Source organism: Desmodus rotundus, chromosome 8 (genome assembly GCF_022682495.2).
Source record: "Desmodus rotundus isolate HL8 chromosome 8, HLdesRot8A.1, whole genome shotgun sequence".
NCBI lineage: Eukaryota > Metazoa > Chordata > Mammalia > Chiroptera > Phyllostomidae > Desmodus > Desmodus rotundus.
In genome coordinates, this window is record NC_071394.1 from 22,096,901 (window position 1) to 22,115,373 (window position 18,473).

General features: G+C 37.0%; 1 protein-coding gene across 2 annotated transcripts in view; it reads left to right on the plus strand.

Moving 5' to 3' along the window:
* Nucleotides 1-18,473, plus strand: part of ANGPT1 (angiopoietin 1) — a 243,009-nt gene that overhangs the window by 137,439 nt on the left and 87,097 nt on the right. For both annotated transcript variants that reach the window (XM_024572233.3, XM_024572232.3), the window contains exons 2-3: nucleotides 7,366-7,521; nucleotides 16,154-16,275. In XM_024572233.3, coding sequence (XP_024428001.1) covers nucleotides 7,366-7,521; nucleotides 16,154-16,275 — 278 coding nt within the window. The remainder of the gene's footprint in view (nucleotides 1-7,365; nucleotides 7,522-16,153; nucleotides 16,276-18,473) is intronic.

Genomic DNA, 18,473 nt, shown 5'->3' on the forward strand with positions numbered 1-18,473 from the left:
TTCTTGTATAAATAGTAAGTGTTCCTTCATATTCCAAAATAAGAAATGGGATTCGCATCACGCATATCAGTATAGAAACTATTTTAAATGTCAGATAAACAGATCTGTTGTTCAAAGAGACAATTGTACTTATTCTTTTGGTAGAAGAAACAGTATACTGGGGGATCCAATAATAGAAATTCCTGCAAATAATATATTTAGCCTCAGCCATTTTTATTATAAAACCATAAGCCTAGTGTTTCAATATTGTCACTGATTTATGAAACAGTGATAAGGCATTTTTTGCATTTTTTTACCTTTTTATTGTTCTCTCATATTTACCCTGTTACTGTATTTCATGGCTGTTTTGCTGTATCTGAGTAATACCACATGCACCAGCATTCAACGAGAGTCTGCATAATCTACAACATATTTGAAGTGAACAATGCCTTTGGAAATTTTTATAGGGCTTAAAATGTTCTTTTCTTAAGAATTGCATGGAGAAATTCTGTTCTTTGTACTTTAAGATATGCTGTTATTTAAGAGAACCCCTGAAGTGAAATGTTAGAGAATGCATTTCACATGCAAGACATGTGATAATCTCACACAGACTTTGGCTCTCATGAACATGAAGCAGCAAGAACTTTGAGGGTCCAGTAGGAGTTCTTCTAAAACTCTCCTACAATACAAAATGATAGCATTAACTCTCTATTAGCCATTGGGCGGAAGACATGGGCAAACAATATATGAGTGAACTACAAATGGATGAAAATCTTGACTTCTTAAATATATTAGTTTTCTAATTAATAATGTTATTTGTAATATGATTGACTGTATATTTGCTTTCTCATCACCTATATATAACATTGCCTAAGATAGTATAGACATCAATCAGTATGAAAATGATTAAAGAACAAGAAATTATATCTTTGAACAAGTTTCACCTCATCAGTTCTGTGGCCTTCACTTTGTGTTTCCTTCATGAATATTGTGTATCACCAGAATCTGTCTGTGACATTGTTCAAAGTGTGCTTGTGCATGATGGGTGATAGTCCTTTAGAACGGAGTACAACTTGTAAGGTCATGTAGCTACTTTCAAATCAACATGCCAGCTCTTCCACTGATTCACTGTGTGATCATACACAATTGATTTAACCTCCCCGAGCCTGTTTCCTTCTCAGTGAAACGAGAAAAATGAATACAGTGCCTAGATTGTTATAAGAAGTCAATTAGCTACATATTTGTAAAATCTGGTTATATACCTAGCCTTAGTCCAAGGCTTAGTGTATTGTTGTTACTGTTATTCCTTTTCGTATATTTTACAATGGTTTATAGAAATAGAATGGAAATAAGTAAACAAGCATGGTAAACTACATACTAAGAAAAAATGGTAGGAACTGATGAAAGGATTTTTAATGACCCGTTAGATTAAAAGTGCTGGAAAAATATACTTTTCATATCTTGGCCTTAGAGCCTCTCACCTCACCTTGAATTAACTTAGTCTCTAGCTTGGTGAAGCAGATTGAAGTAATCACCCTCTAATGATGCATGTTTTCCTTAAAGGAATAAGTAAATGAATTGTGAATGAGCTAGCTAAAAAATGAAATTAACCAATCAATTAGACAATCAACCAGCCAGCCAATCCATCAAGGGGGCAGTTCCCACAGCTCCGAGGTTAGTGGAATATCAGAGGATAGATTTGAATCTATTCTTTCATCTCTGTCAAGTCACCTAAGGTCTCTGGACATCCATTTCTTAAACCATAAAAGAGTCCCCTTATGGGATTGGTATAAAAATCCAGTCAATGTGTATGAGAGCTCTTTGTAAACACTGAATTACTTTAGAAATGTAACATTATTTCCTTACTTAAAAATCATCATGTATTGTTCATTATTTCATTTTAAATCACATCCTGCATACTATTAGTAAGTATTTTGCCAATAGTTACAAAACTCTGGAGTCAAACACTGAGAGTGGCAGTATAGTCAGATAATTATATGATTCAGATTGGGAGTCTCCTACCTTATAATCCATCAGTTCTTCTAAGCTTAAAACTTACATCTCAGAAACATAAAATATTGAAACTTGATGTAGCTATCATATTCTGTAAACATTTTGAAAACCAGTAGGTAATACATGAAGACAATCAAATTTGTTGCAAAACTTTCCTGAACTCAGCTGACATGGCACATCAAGATGGATTTCATAGTTATACATCTACAGAGGAATGTTTAGAGATAAGATGAAAGTAGTCCTCCTTATTAATCACACATTGTATATTTGACTTCTGCCTCTCTCCTCAGCCTTTAAATCAGCTACATCTGGGTTTTGCTACTTAAGTGTGCCATTATCTTTTGCATTAAGAGGCAGTTACTCTTAAAGAAAGCAGCTCCATTTCATTAAAAAATAATTAACTAGAGTTATATTCATGTTATGATGGCAGCTCAAATGAGAACTTTGGTATAGGTTGGAGACCTACTTTATTTCTACCACTGAACCAGCAGGATTGGGAGGTTCTTTGTGATGAATGCTGGCATAAATCAGTTATTTTGCTTTACTGGTGTTAACTTATACGGTTAAAAAAGCACAACATTACAGGATGGATGGATGGATGGATGGATGGATGGATGGATGGATAGATAGATAGATAGATAGATAGATAGATAGATAGATAGATAGATAGATAGATAGACAGACAGACAGAACCTGTCATAGGTAGGGTCACAAAACCACTGAACCTTGATGTAGTCACCCTATACAAGAAGTGTGGTCCTCTATGGAGCCTCTATGTTTATTATTACACCCAGAGCAAGTCAAGCCCTGAGAACTGACTCCCACCAACCAACAGCATAAAAAAATTGATGTGTAATTATTAAGCACATTGAATTGAAGCTCACTGATTAGTGAATTCTTTCTCAGGAGAGAAATCTACATGGAAAACAAGTTGTTATTTGAAATTTAATTGTAAACAGGGAATCTGACTTACCAGAATACTAAATTACACTCAAGGAAATTTTACAAACAATGTAAGAAGCTTGCACCACAATGTAAATTAAAAGTGTCAGAACATCACTTTCTTCATTGGAAAAGTTTTTGAAAGATAGATAGATGATAGATAGATAGATAGATAGATAGATAGATAGATAGATAGATGGTATAAATGAGCTCAACAGTGTGCTTAGTGACACTAATTTGCATTCTGGCACAAGTTCTTTATCTCATGTCAGACCGTTTACAAATAGTTCTCATACAGGCAGTTATTCTGTGGACCACACCTTGAGAAGCACTGAACTTTGCCTGAATCAGAATTATAATTGGAAGCCTTTGAAGATATATAGTTTCTTAGTAATATTCCTTTGAAAATTCTGATTCAGAGTTCTGCTGTGTGGTGCCTTTATCTGTATTTTTAAAACACTCTCATGTAGTTTTTTGATGAACATGCAAGGTTGAGGAGATACATAATAAAATATATAGAGCAATTAAGTAGTGCCAAGTTGAATAGGCTAGGGGTTAAGAACATGGGCTGGCACTTAGGATTCAGTTCTTGTTTCTTTTTGAGCAAGCGGTGAATTTGCTAAGTATCAATAGTTTCACGTATAATGTGTCTGCAAAAAAGTGATTATATATATTTGAATGAGATCTGTCCAGCAAAGTCCAGCTATTGTTAATATAATGAGAATGGTTTGCACAACATCGATGTAACCTGGCAGCCAAGGAGAGTGGACTGGAATGCGCATGCATGAACAATGGTGACTTCACTGTACTAGTCAGTGGGGGCAGTACTGTGTGGCCATCACATTCAAAATGACTGAGTGAGTAGAGCAATGAATCTGCATCAAATTTTGTGTTAAACTTGAACATTATTCCACAAAAAATATTTGGATGATTCAGAAGGCTTTTGGGGTTGATGCAATTAGTGAAGCACAAATAAAAGTGTGGCACAAATGCTTCAAAGACAGTCAACAATCTGTTGAAAGTGATCCACATTCTGGAAGGCCTGTAAGAAGCAGAACACCTGAGAATGTTGACCATGTATGAGCTGCAGTCAACAAAGATCGGTGACTGACAGTGCGAGAACTAGAAGCTGATCTGGGGATTCCAAAATCTACTGTGTCTGAGATTTTAATGCAGGATCTTGGCACGAAATACATTGTGGCCAAATTCATTCCACAGCTTCTGCTACCAGAGCAGAAGGAACTTCATGTTGCAGTTGCTAATGACTTGATTCAAACCACTAGCAATGAACTAGATTTCCTCAAGATCATAACTGCAGATGAATCGTGGGTCTATGGCTATGATCCAAAAACAAAGTCCCAATGGAAGTTGCTTGGTTCTCTATGCCCAGGAAGGAATGGCAAAGTCACATCAAGATCAAGACCATGTTAACTGTGTTTTTTGATTGGGAAGGTGTTGACCATCATGAGTACATCCCACCAGACCCAACAATGAGTACTACCTCAATGTTCTTCATTGGTTAAGAGATGCAATGCAATGAAAACAGCTGTGGCTATGGGCAACTGGTGATTGGCAGCTTCATCATGACAACCTACCCAGTCATGCTTCACATCTATTGGAGTTTTTTGGCAAAACATCAAATCACCCAGGTGATTCAGTCCCCCTGGACCCCAGATTTGTTGCCTTCCAACTTCTGGCTTTTCCCCAAACTAAAATCGCCTTTGAAAGGAAAGAGATTTCAGACCATCAAAGAGATCAGGAAAATAGAATGGGACAGCTGATGGTGATTCCAACAAAGGATTTTGCAGTGTTTTTGAACACTGGAAGAGATGCTGGGAGAACTGCGTGAGGTCCCAAGGTGCCTACTTTGAAGGAGACTGGGGTATCATTGTTCTATGTACAATGTTTCTTATATCTTGTATCTTCTTCAATAAATGTCTCTATTTTCCATATTATATTGTTGGTACTTTCTGGACTATATATATTTTAGTTTGTGGCAGGCACTGAGGTAAGATATATGCATATATATCTCAGTGCCTGCCACAGATTAAACAATTGATAAATAGCAGCTATAAATGATAGTTATCTCCATGATGGAGATTTAACTGCTATATTTGGGAATATATGTGTTCATATACAGCCCCCAATTCCCTGGACAAGCAAAGAACATACTGCTAATGTTTGCCTATCTGAGGCTTCCTTTGTTAAACACCTATCAAAAGCATTAATCTAGACTCTTGCTTGTGTTAGAAATCTAAGTCAGTGTGATGAAAGAGAAAAGTGGGCTGCTCAAGGGGAAATTATTAGATCACACACTATACAATGGAATGCCCAAGGGTGGATCTGGCTCAAAATATGACTGGATCCAGGTGCTCTAAAGATATCCTTCCATCTATATCAACTGTCTGTCTGTCTGTCTATCTATCATCTGTCTTTCTGAGTTGGCCTCATTCTTAGGCTGGCTCTGGTTTTGTGATGAGCTGTCAGTCAGGCATACATGTCACAAGTGTATAAACAGAGGTAAAAGAAATTCTTTTGTGAAATAGTTGGGTAAAATTCCAGAACTGAGGCTTACAATTTTCTTCTATTTGTGAACTCTTCACTCTAAGTAAGAGAAGTAAGAGCAGAAGTGTCTGGTGTTCAGGCTCAAACATGTACCCACTTCTGAATCTAGGGCGGGACAACTCTACCTGAAGCACTTGTTTTGAAGGTGGAAAAGATAATTTCCCAAAAGAAATTTAAGGAGTATTATTAGGAAAACAGGGAACAGAATGAGGAATCAAAATCAACAGATGTTGGATATTCTAACCGACCCTCCTTTACCCTTCCATTGTTGTTTAAATGTATTAGTTCAATTAAAATAATGCCAAGATTTGGCTTAGGGATGTTACATTCTATAGAGATAATTTGCAGATGTTTATTTTAACCTACTTTGTATTTATTTTATAATACATTTTTATAGGTTAAATTTTCCCCCCTACTTCTAATCTGGGAATAAAGGATGAAGGGAAGTTACCTTATGTGGAACTTGAACAAAAGAATTCCTTAAGAACAATATAAGTTTGGTTCTAACCTTTCCTTATCTTTAGCTTGAGGCAGATTCACTCATATTTGATAAATGGAAATAAGCAACAGACGGACGGTGTTAGAAACTAAGCTGCAAAAATTTCACAAAGGGGATTTAGCTTTAGACTATATTTGTTACATGACAATAATGTTACTATGGATTATAAAGTAATGGATATATTATGGGTCACTAAACCAGTAAAAATCACATAGCTGTTAATGATTTGGAACTCAGCCTGTGAAGCAGGACTTGGCAGAGCTGTCAAGTGGTTAAAAGTGTTGGTATGAAAATTAAGGACTTCAGCACTCAGATCCAAGTCTGGCTGTTTTGTGGTGTGTGGCCTTGGACCTGATTTCTCTGGGATGCAATTTCCCCATATGTGTAATTGGGTAATAAAATGTAGTCACTACGTGCTGGTCGGAGGGTGGGGAATGAAGTGTGCTGACAGGGAGGTGCAGGCTTCTTCTGTGTTTCTCAAGCAGTGCATATGCTTAGCTGTATTCTCCAAGATGCCTATCAGACTCCCCCATAGTAAGTCCCTTAGTAATTCTTGGCTCCTATGGTACAGCATTTAGTTTATAACCATAGTAGTCTCTAAGATGGCACCATAAATAGGACTAAATATTACCCAAGGTGAGAAGGGCAAATGCAGCTTTATTAGCTACCTTCAGTGCCTTCTTTTGGAGCTTCTGAAGGAGCAATGGGAATGGTTTTAGCTACCTCCAAGGCTCTGCAGCTCATTTCATGTGCTGTGGCCTATACTTAATATTCCTTTAAAGACTTGTGATTTAGGCATCTGCCCTCTTCCCACTCCTCATTCCATTCCCCTAACAGCATGGTCTTTATTTTTCATTATAGAAATGGAAGAAGAAAGTTGGATTTTTCCAAGATGAGCGGTCAATACGGTGTAATGGAAAGACCAGAGAACCAAGATTTAGATTTATATTATCTAACGCTAACTGCTGCATTCTTTTTGGGTGACACTGGGCTCATTATTGACCTGCTCTTATTCTGTTTCCTCAGCTATAAAATAAAAAGAACAGTGAGACCATCTGTGCCTAAATCTCTTACATCTTTGCTCGGAGGGTTAAATGAGATGATGTCGAAACAAGAAAGCACTATCCAAGCACAAATTTTTATTATGATTGTGATGATTACATCTATGTATCAGTATATTAGCAGTTTGTTAACTACTGGATTTCTGTGTTCTCTGCTTCAATTTCCCTAACTCCCAGAGTTGCAGAGGATCCCTGCCAGATGGCTGATTTGCCAGCTGTGTCTCGTTTTGTCATTGTAAATATTACATGCTCCAACTGAGAGGCTTTGCTTATAATGTAGTATATTTTGTTCTTCATCTCTTACAGATTGAGAATTACGTTGTGGAAAATATGAAGTCGGAAATGGCCCAGATACAGCAGAATGCAGTTCAGAACCACACGGCCACCATGCTCGAGATAGGAACCAGCCTCCTCTCTCAGAGCGCAGAACAGACCAGAAAGCTGACAGATGTGGAGACCCAGGTACACCTCGAGGCCAGTCAGCAAACTCGTGAGCCGGGAAGGTTTTTCTTCCTTTAGCTTACTCCGTAAACACAGAGCACATTGCAGCACGGGGACTGGGAAAACATGTACATTTGTGTATTGGTAATAACAACAATGACTGCCTGACATGCTGTGCATGTTTCTTTTGATTAAATGAAGTTTGGTATATTTAGTTTTGTATGTGTTTATGGTAACAGGACTGGCAAAGGACTTAATCAGTGTTTAAATTAAAATACACACTGATGCTACCATTTGGGTCAAATTGATACCATTTATGTACATTTTGGACCTGTCTCACTTTGTCTCTGGCAGCACTGTAGCTGTAATGCTACCTGCAGAGGTTTTGAGCATTCAGGCACTAGGAAGGAAAACCCCAAATGAACTAATCAGGAAGGTGTAGTTTGTTCGTTCGTTTATTTATTCAGCATGATTTTATAATGAGTCAATGAAGACTTGTTCCATTTATATACATAGTCCATATATGTGCATGAACACATACAAGTAGTATATATATTATCTACCCTACTATGGGCAAAGACATACCTATTTATGTGGAATCATACTTATCTGCACACAAATGAGTAAAATGCCCCTTAATCATTGCTGTCGCAAGCCTGTTATTACAGTTTAGTGAAAGTATCATTTTTGATAACCAGAATTTGATCTCTTGGTCTGCTTTGAACCGTGAAAACAGTTATTCCAGTTAGCATTCTGAAACCCAGTATAGTTGACTTCTGGAAACAAAGCTGAGATAATCCTGTTAAACTGAGATACCTTAAAATTTTCAAGAGCTTATTTCAGCAAGCATCTGTTATCATTGGGCAGTGCCTAAATAAACTGCTTAGGAGTGCTCTATCTCAGGAGCTGAGGGGAGGGTTTTAGTAGAGAAGATGCGGAAGCAAAGCAATTATTTGGCTATAGGTGAAGGAGCCGCCTTATTTGGGAAAGGCTTGTTGACTGTGACTGGTTGTCGGATTCAAGTGCATTGACTCTGGCTTACGTTTTGGTTTGCTTACGTGGTTTCAAAGCATTAGAGCCACCTGTCTAGTGTCCTCTTTGTTTAATTATTTTAGCAATATAAATTTAAAAATACGATGCAACCTTATTTCTGTTTTAGTTCATTTGTTTTAATAGCATTACACTGTTGATATTTAAAGAGCAATAATGATAGTTTATATGTATAACGCTGTTTATGTTACACAAACTGCTTTCTCATGTACAAATGATTTTTATGAAAACCATTTAGAGCAAGCAGGAGGTCAGAAAGTTTGAACGACTTTCTCACATTGATATAGCTAGTGAATCAAATCTGGGACTCCAACTGAGGCATGCTTATTTATTTCCTTTTCTGTCCCACTTCATTAAGTAATTGAATGAGACCTTAAATATGGATTACATTGGAGTAATAAATCACATAGGCTTTGCAAAATATTTTTTAATGATAGAATATTATCATCAGATGACTATAGGAATAGGGAAGGGAAAACTACATATAACTAAAATGTACGAGACTTTATATACTCATTGATCATCAAAGTAAGTAAGCTGGGTGACCTATGAACATTGGCTTCTTGGGATACAAATAATGTGAGTGTATTTTATCTATTTGCATCAGAACAGAAGGCTCACCATCTCCTACAAAGCATTCCATCTATTCAAAAACTGAAATACACAATTAATATTAGCATACTTGATTGAACTTTGAAATTTATTTCCATTTCTGTTGTAATATAACAAGTTTTATGACAAACATGGCAGGATTTTATTTTTTCATCCCAGAAATCCTTGAGTTGTTTCTGTTGCCTTTCTACCTAGCAATTGGACCTGTGGGGGGAAAAATCCCATTGTTAACATATGAGTCACTGTTAAGACACATGCTGTGTAAGATTTTAAGAGATAACAACTTGTTCTGTATCCTTAAGGCTAAAGGATGTACTTTATAGAAAACAGTACGGAAAATTGATAGAAGCAAAACCTACTCCCTATGTTGAGCAACTAAAACTAAGTAGTCATTAAAGGCCAATGAAAGATTAAGATGCACCAAGAATTTTAGGATAGCTAAAACCTTGGAAACATCTTAAAAATCAAAAATCCATCACAACTCACTGTGAGAGGAAGGCTCCAAACCCTTTTCGTGTGAATGTATACCTATATGGTGCTTATTTGAGCTTTTGCAACAGGATCTATTCCACTTAGGCATAACTATTCAAGTACACTCAAGTCCTGATACACAGCCAAGTTTACAAGATGAGTCCTGAATTAGTCCTTAATCTCAATATACTCTGTTATTTTATAGTAAGCATTTATAAACCAATAAAGTTTTTGGTGCTATCTAGGTGTGCTCCCAAGTTTTTCTCCCATATTCATTCTATTTTGTTTCATAGTTGCTAAGTGCTGCTTTTCCAAAACTAAACTTCAGGTCCTCAGTTATTTTAGGAGCTCAGGCCAATGATTTTGCAGTATATTTTAGTGCCTTAGCTTTCACGTGTTGGTGTCATAAAGATAAGTAACACTGCTTTCCAGTCCTCTGCTCACCTTCTAGGCTTGAGAGCCCAGGTGTTAGAGCTATGGTTTTATACAATGGCATTTAAAAATACTCTTGTGCTCAAAGCATCTGGATTAGAAAGGAGACGTAAGGAGCACATTTCAGTAACCCTTGCTGGACATGGTGGTGAGAATCAGGAACCCACACCATGCCTGTCTCTTCCTCTCTACTCTAGCTTGCAATGTTTTTCTCACTCTGTTATCAGTTTGTACCAATATCTCCTCTCCTTCCAGTTCCTCTTTCCAAGTGCACAATATGAAGGGGTAGTTTCAAACATTATTCATTATTCATGGCTCTTCCTGTAGTGAGAGTCTATTTCTGACTTCTTCCTCAGGCCAATTTTGATTAGAGGCACAATAATAGACAAACTATATTGCAATTCACCTCTAAAAATATAACCTGTGCTCAACTCTCTTCTAAGAAGTTTTACATATATTACCTATTTAATAATTTTTAAAAAATTCTATGAAGTAGGCACTATTACCATCTCTTTTTTAAAGATGTGGAAACTGAAACCGAGAAAGGTGAAGCAACTAGCCCAAGATTAAAGAACTGAGAACTAGGAAATGTTAGAGAGAAGACTTGAACTTGGAATCTGCATGCTTTAATGGCTCTCATCTATACTGCCTCTCGAGATTCCTTTCCCTCTCTCAGGTTGTGTACACTAAATAGATTTCAGCAGAGGGTAAGAGAGAAATCAGATAAAGCAAAAGGAAGGGAAACCTGATAGTAGCCACTGAGTGTTTTTTATAAGGGATGGAGAGGCTGCTGCTGCTTCTCTGTTGCTGCTGATGGTACCATCAATTATTGCCATTTTACTCTGTGACTGCACAGCACCTCATGCAATCCTAGCACCCAGCATTGTCTTTTCTGGCCATGTACCTATTGGATAGTTCCTTAGGTACTTAGCCTAAGTTTCCTCTAATTTCCTATAATTTATACGGGTCTCATAGTATTAGAAATGAAATTTTTATTTTAAGTACCTCCTTGACGCAATTCTTATCCTCAGTGAGTTTAACTGGGTTAATTTGCCAAACTTTTCTAACTATTTATTTCTTAACATTCCATTAATGAAGACTTTGAACAGAAGCAGTGTATTGCAAAGACGTTTGGCTAAGAACATTAGATGAATATATTGTCTCTGTACTCTGAGGAACATGACAAATTTGGCCACCTTCCTATCTCATAAGAGTGAGTTAGTTTTGGGGTGGAGAGGGAAGAAATCAGATGTCACCAGCTATGACAGGCAGCAGATCTCACGGTAATTTGACAGAAACCATTTTTACAGCTGTTGTTATCGACTGAGGGGAGGTACCTTTCTTAGCCAGAGGGAAGCTGCTCGTGCGTAGCTATGTGAGCCTGTGGAAGAGAACTCAGTCTGGAGACAGAATATTGGGTTCCATCCCAACTCTACTGTTGGGCAGGTTTCTTCTACCCACACTTTCTGTTTACAGTATAAAATAGTAATGTAAGTACTATCTGTACTAAACTTCATAAACCAGTGAGATTATCAATATATTATAAATAAATCTATACTTATAGATAATATAACAATATATAAAGTATTTTATAAAATAATAATGCAACATAATTATATATTATTATATTATCATGAATAAAATTTATGATTATTCTGTAAGATTATCTAACTTTTTTCCACATTGTTTATTGTTGTTCAAGTACAGTTGTCTCCCTTTTTCCCCTACCACCTCCCCGCAACCCAGCCATCCCCACTTCTCAGTTGTTCTACCAAAAATTTATAGGGATTTTGTTTTTTAAGATTTAATAGTTCCTGTGTTTTTGGAGCAACCTCCTGATTTTTTTTCTTGAGATTTTTAAGAAACTGGGTGAATTATTTTTTAAACTGTCCCATATTTTGAGTTTGTCTTAATATTTTATAAAGATGCTTTAAAATTAACTCCTCCATTTCCCATGGTTTATTTAAGTTGGAAATGAAGCCTGTAGCTCAGTTAGACCGAGTTGAGCATTGTGGTGGGGGCTCTCTGTAGAACCGTTGGTCACCTCCTGCTACATCCGCACAACTGCTAGCGTGCACCCTCTCAGTGATGCCATTTTAACCTAGGGTTAGTTAGAAGCCTCCATATCCCTTCATCCCAATCACCTACTTTCCCCTTGGGAATTAACGAATAACCCAGAGTGGTACTATATCACATTGCCCATCATTGACCAAATAAATTACTTCAATGGTTTTGTAAAATGGTGATCTCCTAATTCTCATTCCTTGTACATGCATCAGCCTTTATTCTTCTGTAAAAATCTAATTGCCAAGACATCATAACTTGTGTTATATTTTTCATTTGAAAAACATAATTAAAATAAAAGGAAACACAAACCTACAAACAAGACTGATTTCAAAGTTGATATGCTGGTGAATGAATTTTTTTGTGGGAGATGTTCCTTTTAATAAATATGAGAGGCACTTTAAAAGTATTAAAGGGAATCTGGCTGAAATTCTCTAGATCACTTTCATTGAGAAACTAGAAATTTTTATTTTAAATTTGTTTATTTTTTTAAAGAAATAACTATAATTTTATAGTCCTTAAATCCTCAGTTTCAAGTCTTAAGTCTTCCTCATTGTCTGGTATATTATGGAATATTTAAGCTTTGAAATTGTTTAGTGAGGTCTTGTTTAATATACTCCTTTCTTTCTTTCTTTCTTTTCTTTCATTTTTGCAGAGATGAGCTTTTGGAATGTGTTTAAGCTAAAGGAGGAAATATCTTTTGTCATTTTAATGGAACACTTACATTATTGCTAAGCAGCAAGTTCCATAGACACAAGGCAAGAAAGTGGTCAATTTATCATAGTCTCCTGTATAGTTCTCTCAGTTGCTCACTTTTGAACTTCAGGCCTATTTTAAAACATCAATAGAGAGAGCTGAAATAAAGCAGCTATTGGGTCAAGGTAATGGGGAAAGAGAAGAAGGGATTAGCATTTTTGCTCAAAACTAGCCTGAGATGTCCTGGCACTTAGCCTGGACTTTGGCGATTGCCTCCCCACCCCTACCCCTACCCACTGCTTCCACATTCAGATGCTGCTTTAGACTTGAGCTATCACTGAGGTCCAGCTTAATAGTCACATAACCTGTTACCCTCTCCCTGAGCATTATCCAACTTGAACAACTCACTGTCTGTTGTCTAGCCTATCATTCAACAAATAGCTCTGACCCTGTGCTTGGCTCTGGAGGTTTGGAGGGCTCCAGGTGGAGCAGTCCCCCCTTTGTACAGATGACATCCTCATGGGGAAGAAATACAGCAAATGAGTGAATGGGCAGGTTGATTTCAAATAATGATGATTCCATTGAAAAAATAAAATAAAATAAAACAGGGGGAACTGATGGAGGACAATACTTTACAGAGAATGGCCAGGAAGGGCCCCCCTGAGCAAGACCTGAGTGATGAGAAGAAATTAGAGGTGTATTTGGGAAAGGATGGGCATTCCAGGCAGGGGAAACTGCAAATGCAAAGGCCCTGAGGTGTAAATTAATTCAGCACGTTGTGGTGGCAGAAAGTAAGCCAATATGGCTAAAGCATAATAAAAAAGGAGGAGAGTAATCTGAGAAGTAGGTTAGGCCCCAAGCATATAGGACCTTGTAGGACAGGCTAAGAACTTCAGAATGTATTCTAATTGCAAAGAGAAGCCACTGGAAGATTTAACATAGGAGAGAGCATGACCTGATTTATGTTTTTACAAAGATCACTCTGATTTCTATGTAACAAGTGGATAAGAGTTAGGACAAAATAAAGAAAAACTAGGATCTGTAGTCTCTAGAGTTAGAGTGATCTTAGCATCTAGGATAGCATCTAGGGTAACATAGCTTCATTTTAAATTTTGGATCATTTCATGCTTTTCTCAGACATGGAGAAGAACAACTTCTGTCCTTTGTAAAATAAAAATTTTTGTATTTAGGAATATCAGGAAGTGTAATCAGAGAGTATGATGAGTAAGAGAGAAAATATTTTATTTAATGGCATATGATATGCTGAATTCAGTGAGACAATGCACCTTTTGTTTATTCAATAAGTAGTCTTCTCTGTGCCAAGCAATGCCACTGAAAAATACAGCTGTCTCATCCCCTATTAATTATTTGATAAATTATCATTCTAGTTAACACACAAATAACTGGTCTCTACAGAAATATGTTTAATAGTTGAAAGTTATATTTTGTGTATTCACAGTCTTTATATTCTCTTCCAGTTTTATCTCTGGACTGCTCCTAACTCTATCTTCAAATCCCACGTCCTTTTGCTCCTGTTTTCCCTCAAATGAAATGACTCAGAATAGTAAGATATTTTTAAAAATTCTAAAACACTCCACCAACAGAAGGTCTGATAGGCTTTAGTAACTGTTAGACTGGCTTTTGGATCCATACCCATGACAATTGTATAAATGAATCATAGCCCTTGAATTTTTCAAAGTACAAATGCCCCATCTCACGACTCTCTTCTCCACTGCCCCCATCCGTTCCACACCCCCACTGGGACTAGGGTGAGGGGAGTGAGAACAACTGATGCAAAACTGAGTTATGTATACATATCCAGAGGCAGCTCCTATTTTATTTTAAAGTGATATTATGTTCAATGTGAATCTTTTGCTTTAATTTTAATCCTTCAAAATGTTGTTTTAAAATATTATTTATCTTGATTACTGACTTTTTTTGGCACCTCCTTAAATTTTGCAACTGAAGTAATTGCCTCTCTCATCACCCTAGTCCCCATCCTGCTCCCTTGAAATTGTGTCCTTCCCCCACAACTTCGTATAGCGCAAGCCCAGCCTGACTCATGTCAGCCTATTATTACAGGGTTTTCTCTGTGTATCTGACATACGTTTAGATCTGCTACAGAAAAGGAGCAAAGCACTAATGGTGACATTTTTAGACAAAGACACTTTATATTGATAATGATCCTTCAGGAGATTTTCCAGGTCCCTTTCAATAAGTAGTTGTAGCAAAAATATGCTTGCAAAAATTTCCAAGTGGCATGGGGAACTTTAAAAACCAATTATACCTCTTCTTTGCCCTTTTTACCTCTCTTAAGGAAGAAAGGTCGGGCAAGACAGAGATGGGGAGGTGCAAGGACACTGACACAGTGTGAAGGCATCTCTAGGACTGGAGTATGTGATGTTTGTTCAGAGGATGATTGTGTTTGGGTTCATGGATCACAGGCTCACATTACAGTAAAGCTTAACTAGCAGTGTGAGTCTTTAGGATTCCAGATGAGTTGGATATTTACAGTTTCTAAAGGACCCAGTGTAGTGATCTGAAAGGATACCCACAGTCTGTCTTCACTGTGATCTGGGTTCCTGGTAACTTCATCTCTTAGGGTGAAGACCCAGAATTAGGGTAGTTTCACTCTCCTTAGTTTTCTGTAGAGAGCATTATAATTAGAATTGAAAGCCAGCTCTTCCCTGAGTTCCTGTGTGGATTTGCCTCTTGCTAAACCTGTTTCCTCATTTGTAAAGTAATGGTGATAATTCCTTCTTCAACAGGTGCCCATGTGTATCAAAATGATATGAAACCTGGAAGGGCTGACATGACCTAACATAGGTGTTCAATAAATGTGTGATCGTGAATATGGCTAAACTATGTCAAAAGCTATTTACACCTTTCTAATTGGTTTACGTAAAGTGTGTGTAATGGAGTGTTGGTGGATCCAGACAAGCATATTTCACATGCTTATTAATTACTCTTAATTATACACAATGTCTTAAGACCTTACAGTGATACTCATGTTTTCACTTGTAAATATTGGTGATAATATGTACAAAGCAACTAGCATAGTGAAATATTCTAGGAATTCAGGACACAAAAATTTAAATTTGAAAATGGATTTAACAACTTAATTTTCTCATTCAATTGCAACCTCAATCTCAAATGAATATAATGTTTAACAGATATGTAAGGCATAAATTTGTAGAATGTAGATCATTTAATTAAATATTCTGGAGGAAATATTAATTTAAAAGAAAACAATTAAATTTAAAAAATGCAAATAATTGTTTTTACTCTTTGTGATGGAAGTTTGAAATGTTTTCATCTTTAACTTCAGATGCTAAATCAAACATCTCGACTTGAAATACAACTGCTAGAGAATTCATTATCAACATACAAGCTAGAGAAGCAACTTCTTCAACAGACAAATGAAATCCTAAAGATCCATGAGAAAAACAGGTGAGGATTGTTGTATTCCAAATATATTTAAACATGACATTTGTATCTTCCAACTCTGTGTTCTTAAAAAAATTGAAGTGGTTTGCAAAAGGAAGGAACAAAGGAAGGAAGGAAGGAAGGAAGGGAGGGAGGGAGGGAGGGGGGGGAGGAAGGAAGGGAGGGAGGGAGGGAGGGAGGAAAAAAGAGCAGGCCACATTAATTTTGAATATAAAAATAAAGGAAAGCTGTCTCTCTCTTTTCTTCCCCCTTCTCATATTCATACTTTCTTTTTTTCTTTTTAAAAAATATATTCCTTTACCCTAATTCTAGATCATTTTAGACTTTTCTTTTTCCATCATGATTCTTGGTATGACACCTGGTATCTTATTCTGCCATGGAATTCTCAACATGGAATGTTCTCCTTTAAAGGAAACTACTTAAAAGTTGTTCACTCTATTCCATCAGTAAAGCTAAACCCAAGTTCGAACCCACAGCAGCTCAGGCAGAATAGGCTTCTCTGTGCGACCCAGCCTATGGGAGAAGTCCTACTCCTGGCCCCAAGCACATGCATGTCTGCTGCTGATGAATTCCTCCCTCATTGAATTCTAATTTATAAGGAAAATTCAGGTTTTCTTACATGTATAAATCACACCATTTATTTTTAATAATATTTTTACAGGACTATAATCATTCCATTTTCCAGCAACAGAGGTATTTCACTATAAATTAAGGAATTTATGTTTTAATTGAAATTTATCTCTGTGCTCATGCTGACAAAAATGTGTATTTGTTATTCCTACTCTGCACCCCTTTCTTTTCTGACCCTCATTTATGACATTACCTAACATGTGGTTCCAGGGAGTGTTTTTCTATCCGTGTGCTTTGCCTCCTAGTATTGCCATTTTTCTGTAGTTATCTGTGTCTTCCTGTTGAAGGGTTCAGTGTGTGTAATGGAGTGTTGGTGGGACATCTGTTCTTAAACCAGGCATATTCTGCCATGAACCACTTTTAAAAAGTCTTCTTTTTTTGTAGAAACCAAAGTACGTACTTGTGATACACAGCATACTTTCCCTGTTCTGTTTATTGTTATTGTTTATTTTCATATGTGAACTAGAATTAGAGGAACCCTGCCAAGCACTTTCTAGAGCAACAACGAAATATAGGCCCTCAACCCATTTAAGTGGATAGAAGGTCAAAGTCAAACATGAAGCTGTTTTATATGTTTTAAAATAGTTTATTGATCATCCCTACCTATTCTACGAATGAATCTTAATTGTCCAAATGAAAAAGAAGCTATTCCTACATTGAGGCATCTTTGAAATGTAGGAACAATATGCCTTTAGACAGCCAGGTCTGGTTTGGATCAGCTAGTAGTACACTTTGCAAAGGGGATTATCTAAATTGGGCTTTGCTTCCTCCCCAAAGAATGTGGCAGTTGTGTCTGGGTGTGTGACTTACTAGTTTGAGTATGATGGGGCCTCTGCTGCCAGCGGGGTGAGCTGGCCCTGAGGGAGGTTCACCACTTCTTTGGCAGAACAAGGAGGAATATTTTATGAACAGGATTATACTGCACAATCATGCCGAGAGGCCTCGCTGATTTACATCCTGACAAATTAAATGCATCACTTGTAAGGTTGAAAATGGATTTTTGGCCTCATTAGATTCACTTCGTTATCCTCTAAATGACAGAAGGCACAAAGCAGGAATACAATTAACAACATTTGCTCTACTATTTGTTTTCCTAAGAGTCTGGGATGGGTGACACCAAGAAACTTCCAGTTTGTTTTCTTTAAGATATTTTTTCTTTTGTTGGATGCTATCCTTAATCTCAAAACTTGGTTTTGTTCTTGCCTCAAGGAAACAGCACTTGGAAGTAAGAGATGAGGAACTGGCCCACATAATTGAAATTATACAGCCAAGCACACAAGAAATGGGAAGCGTTAACATTTACCCTGCACATAGGGGGTTGGTATGACCACAAAGTCTGACATGTCCTTGTCAACGTCCATTGGATCCCCCAGTATGTTTCCTGCCACTTCTTCTCATAACAATAGAAAAGAAGTAAACAGGGACAGGTGTCATAATGCAAGTTCCTTCAGCTGAACCAAATATGTAAATGGATCTTTTGATCTAAAGGTTTGGTCAGCTGACCACATTTCAAGGCACCTGCCCATCTCTAACTTCACCCCAACTTTTTCCACTGTGGGAGCACAGCCAGG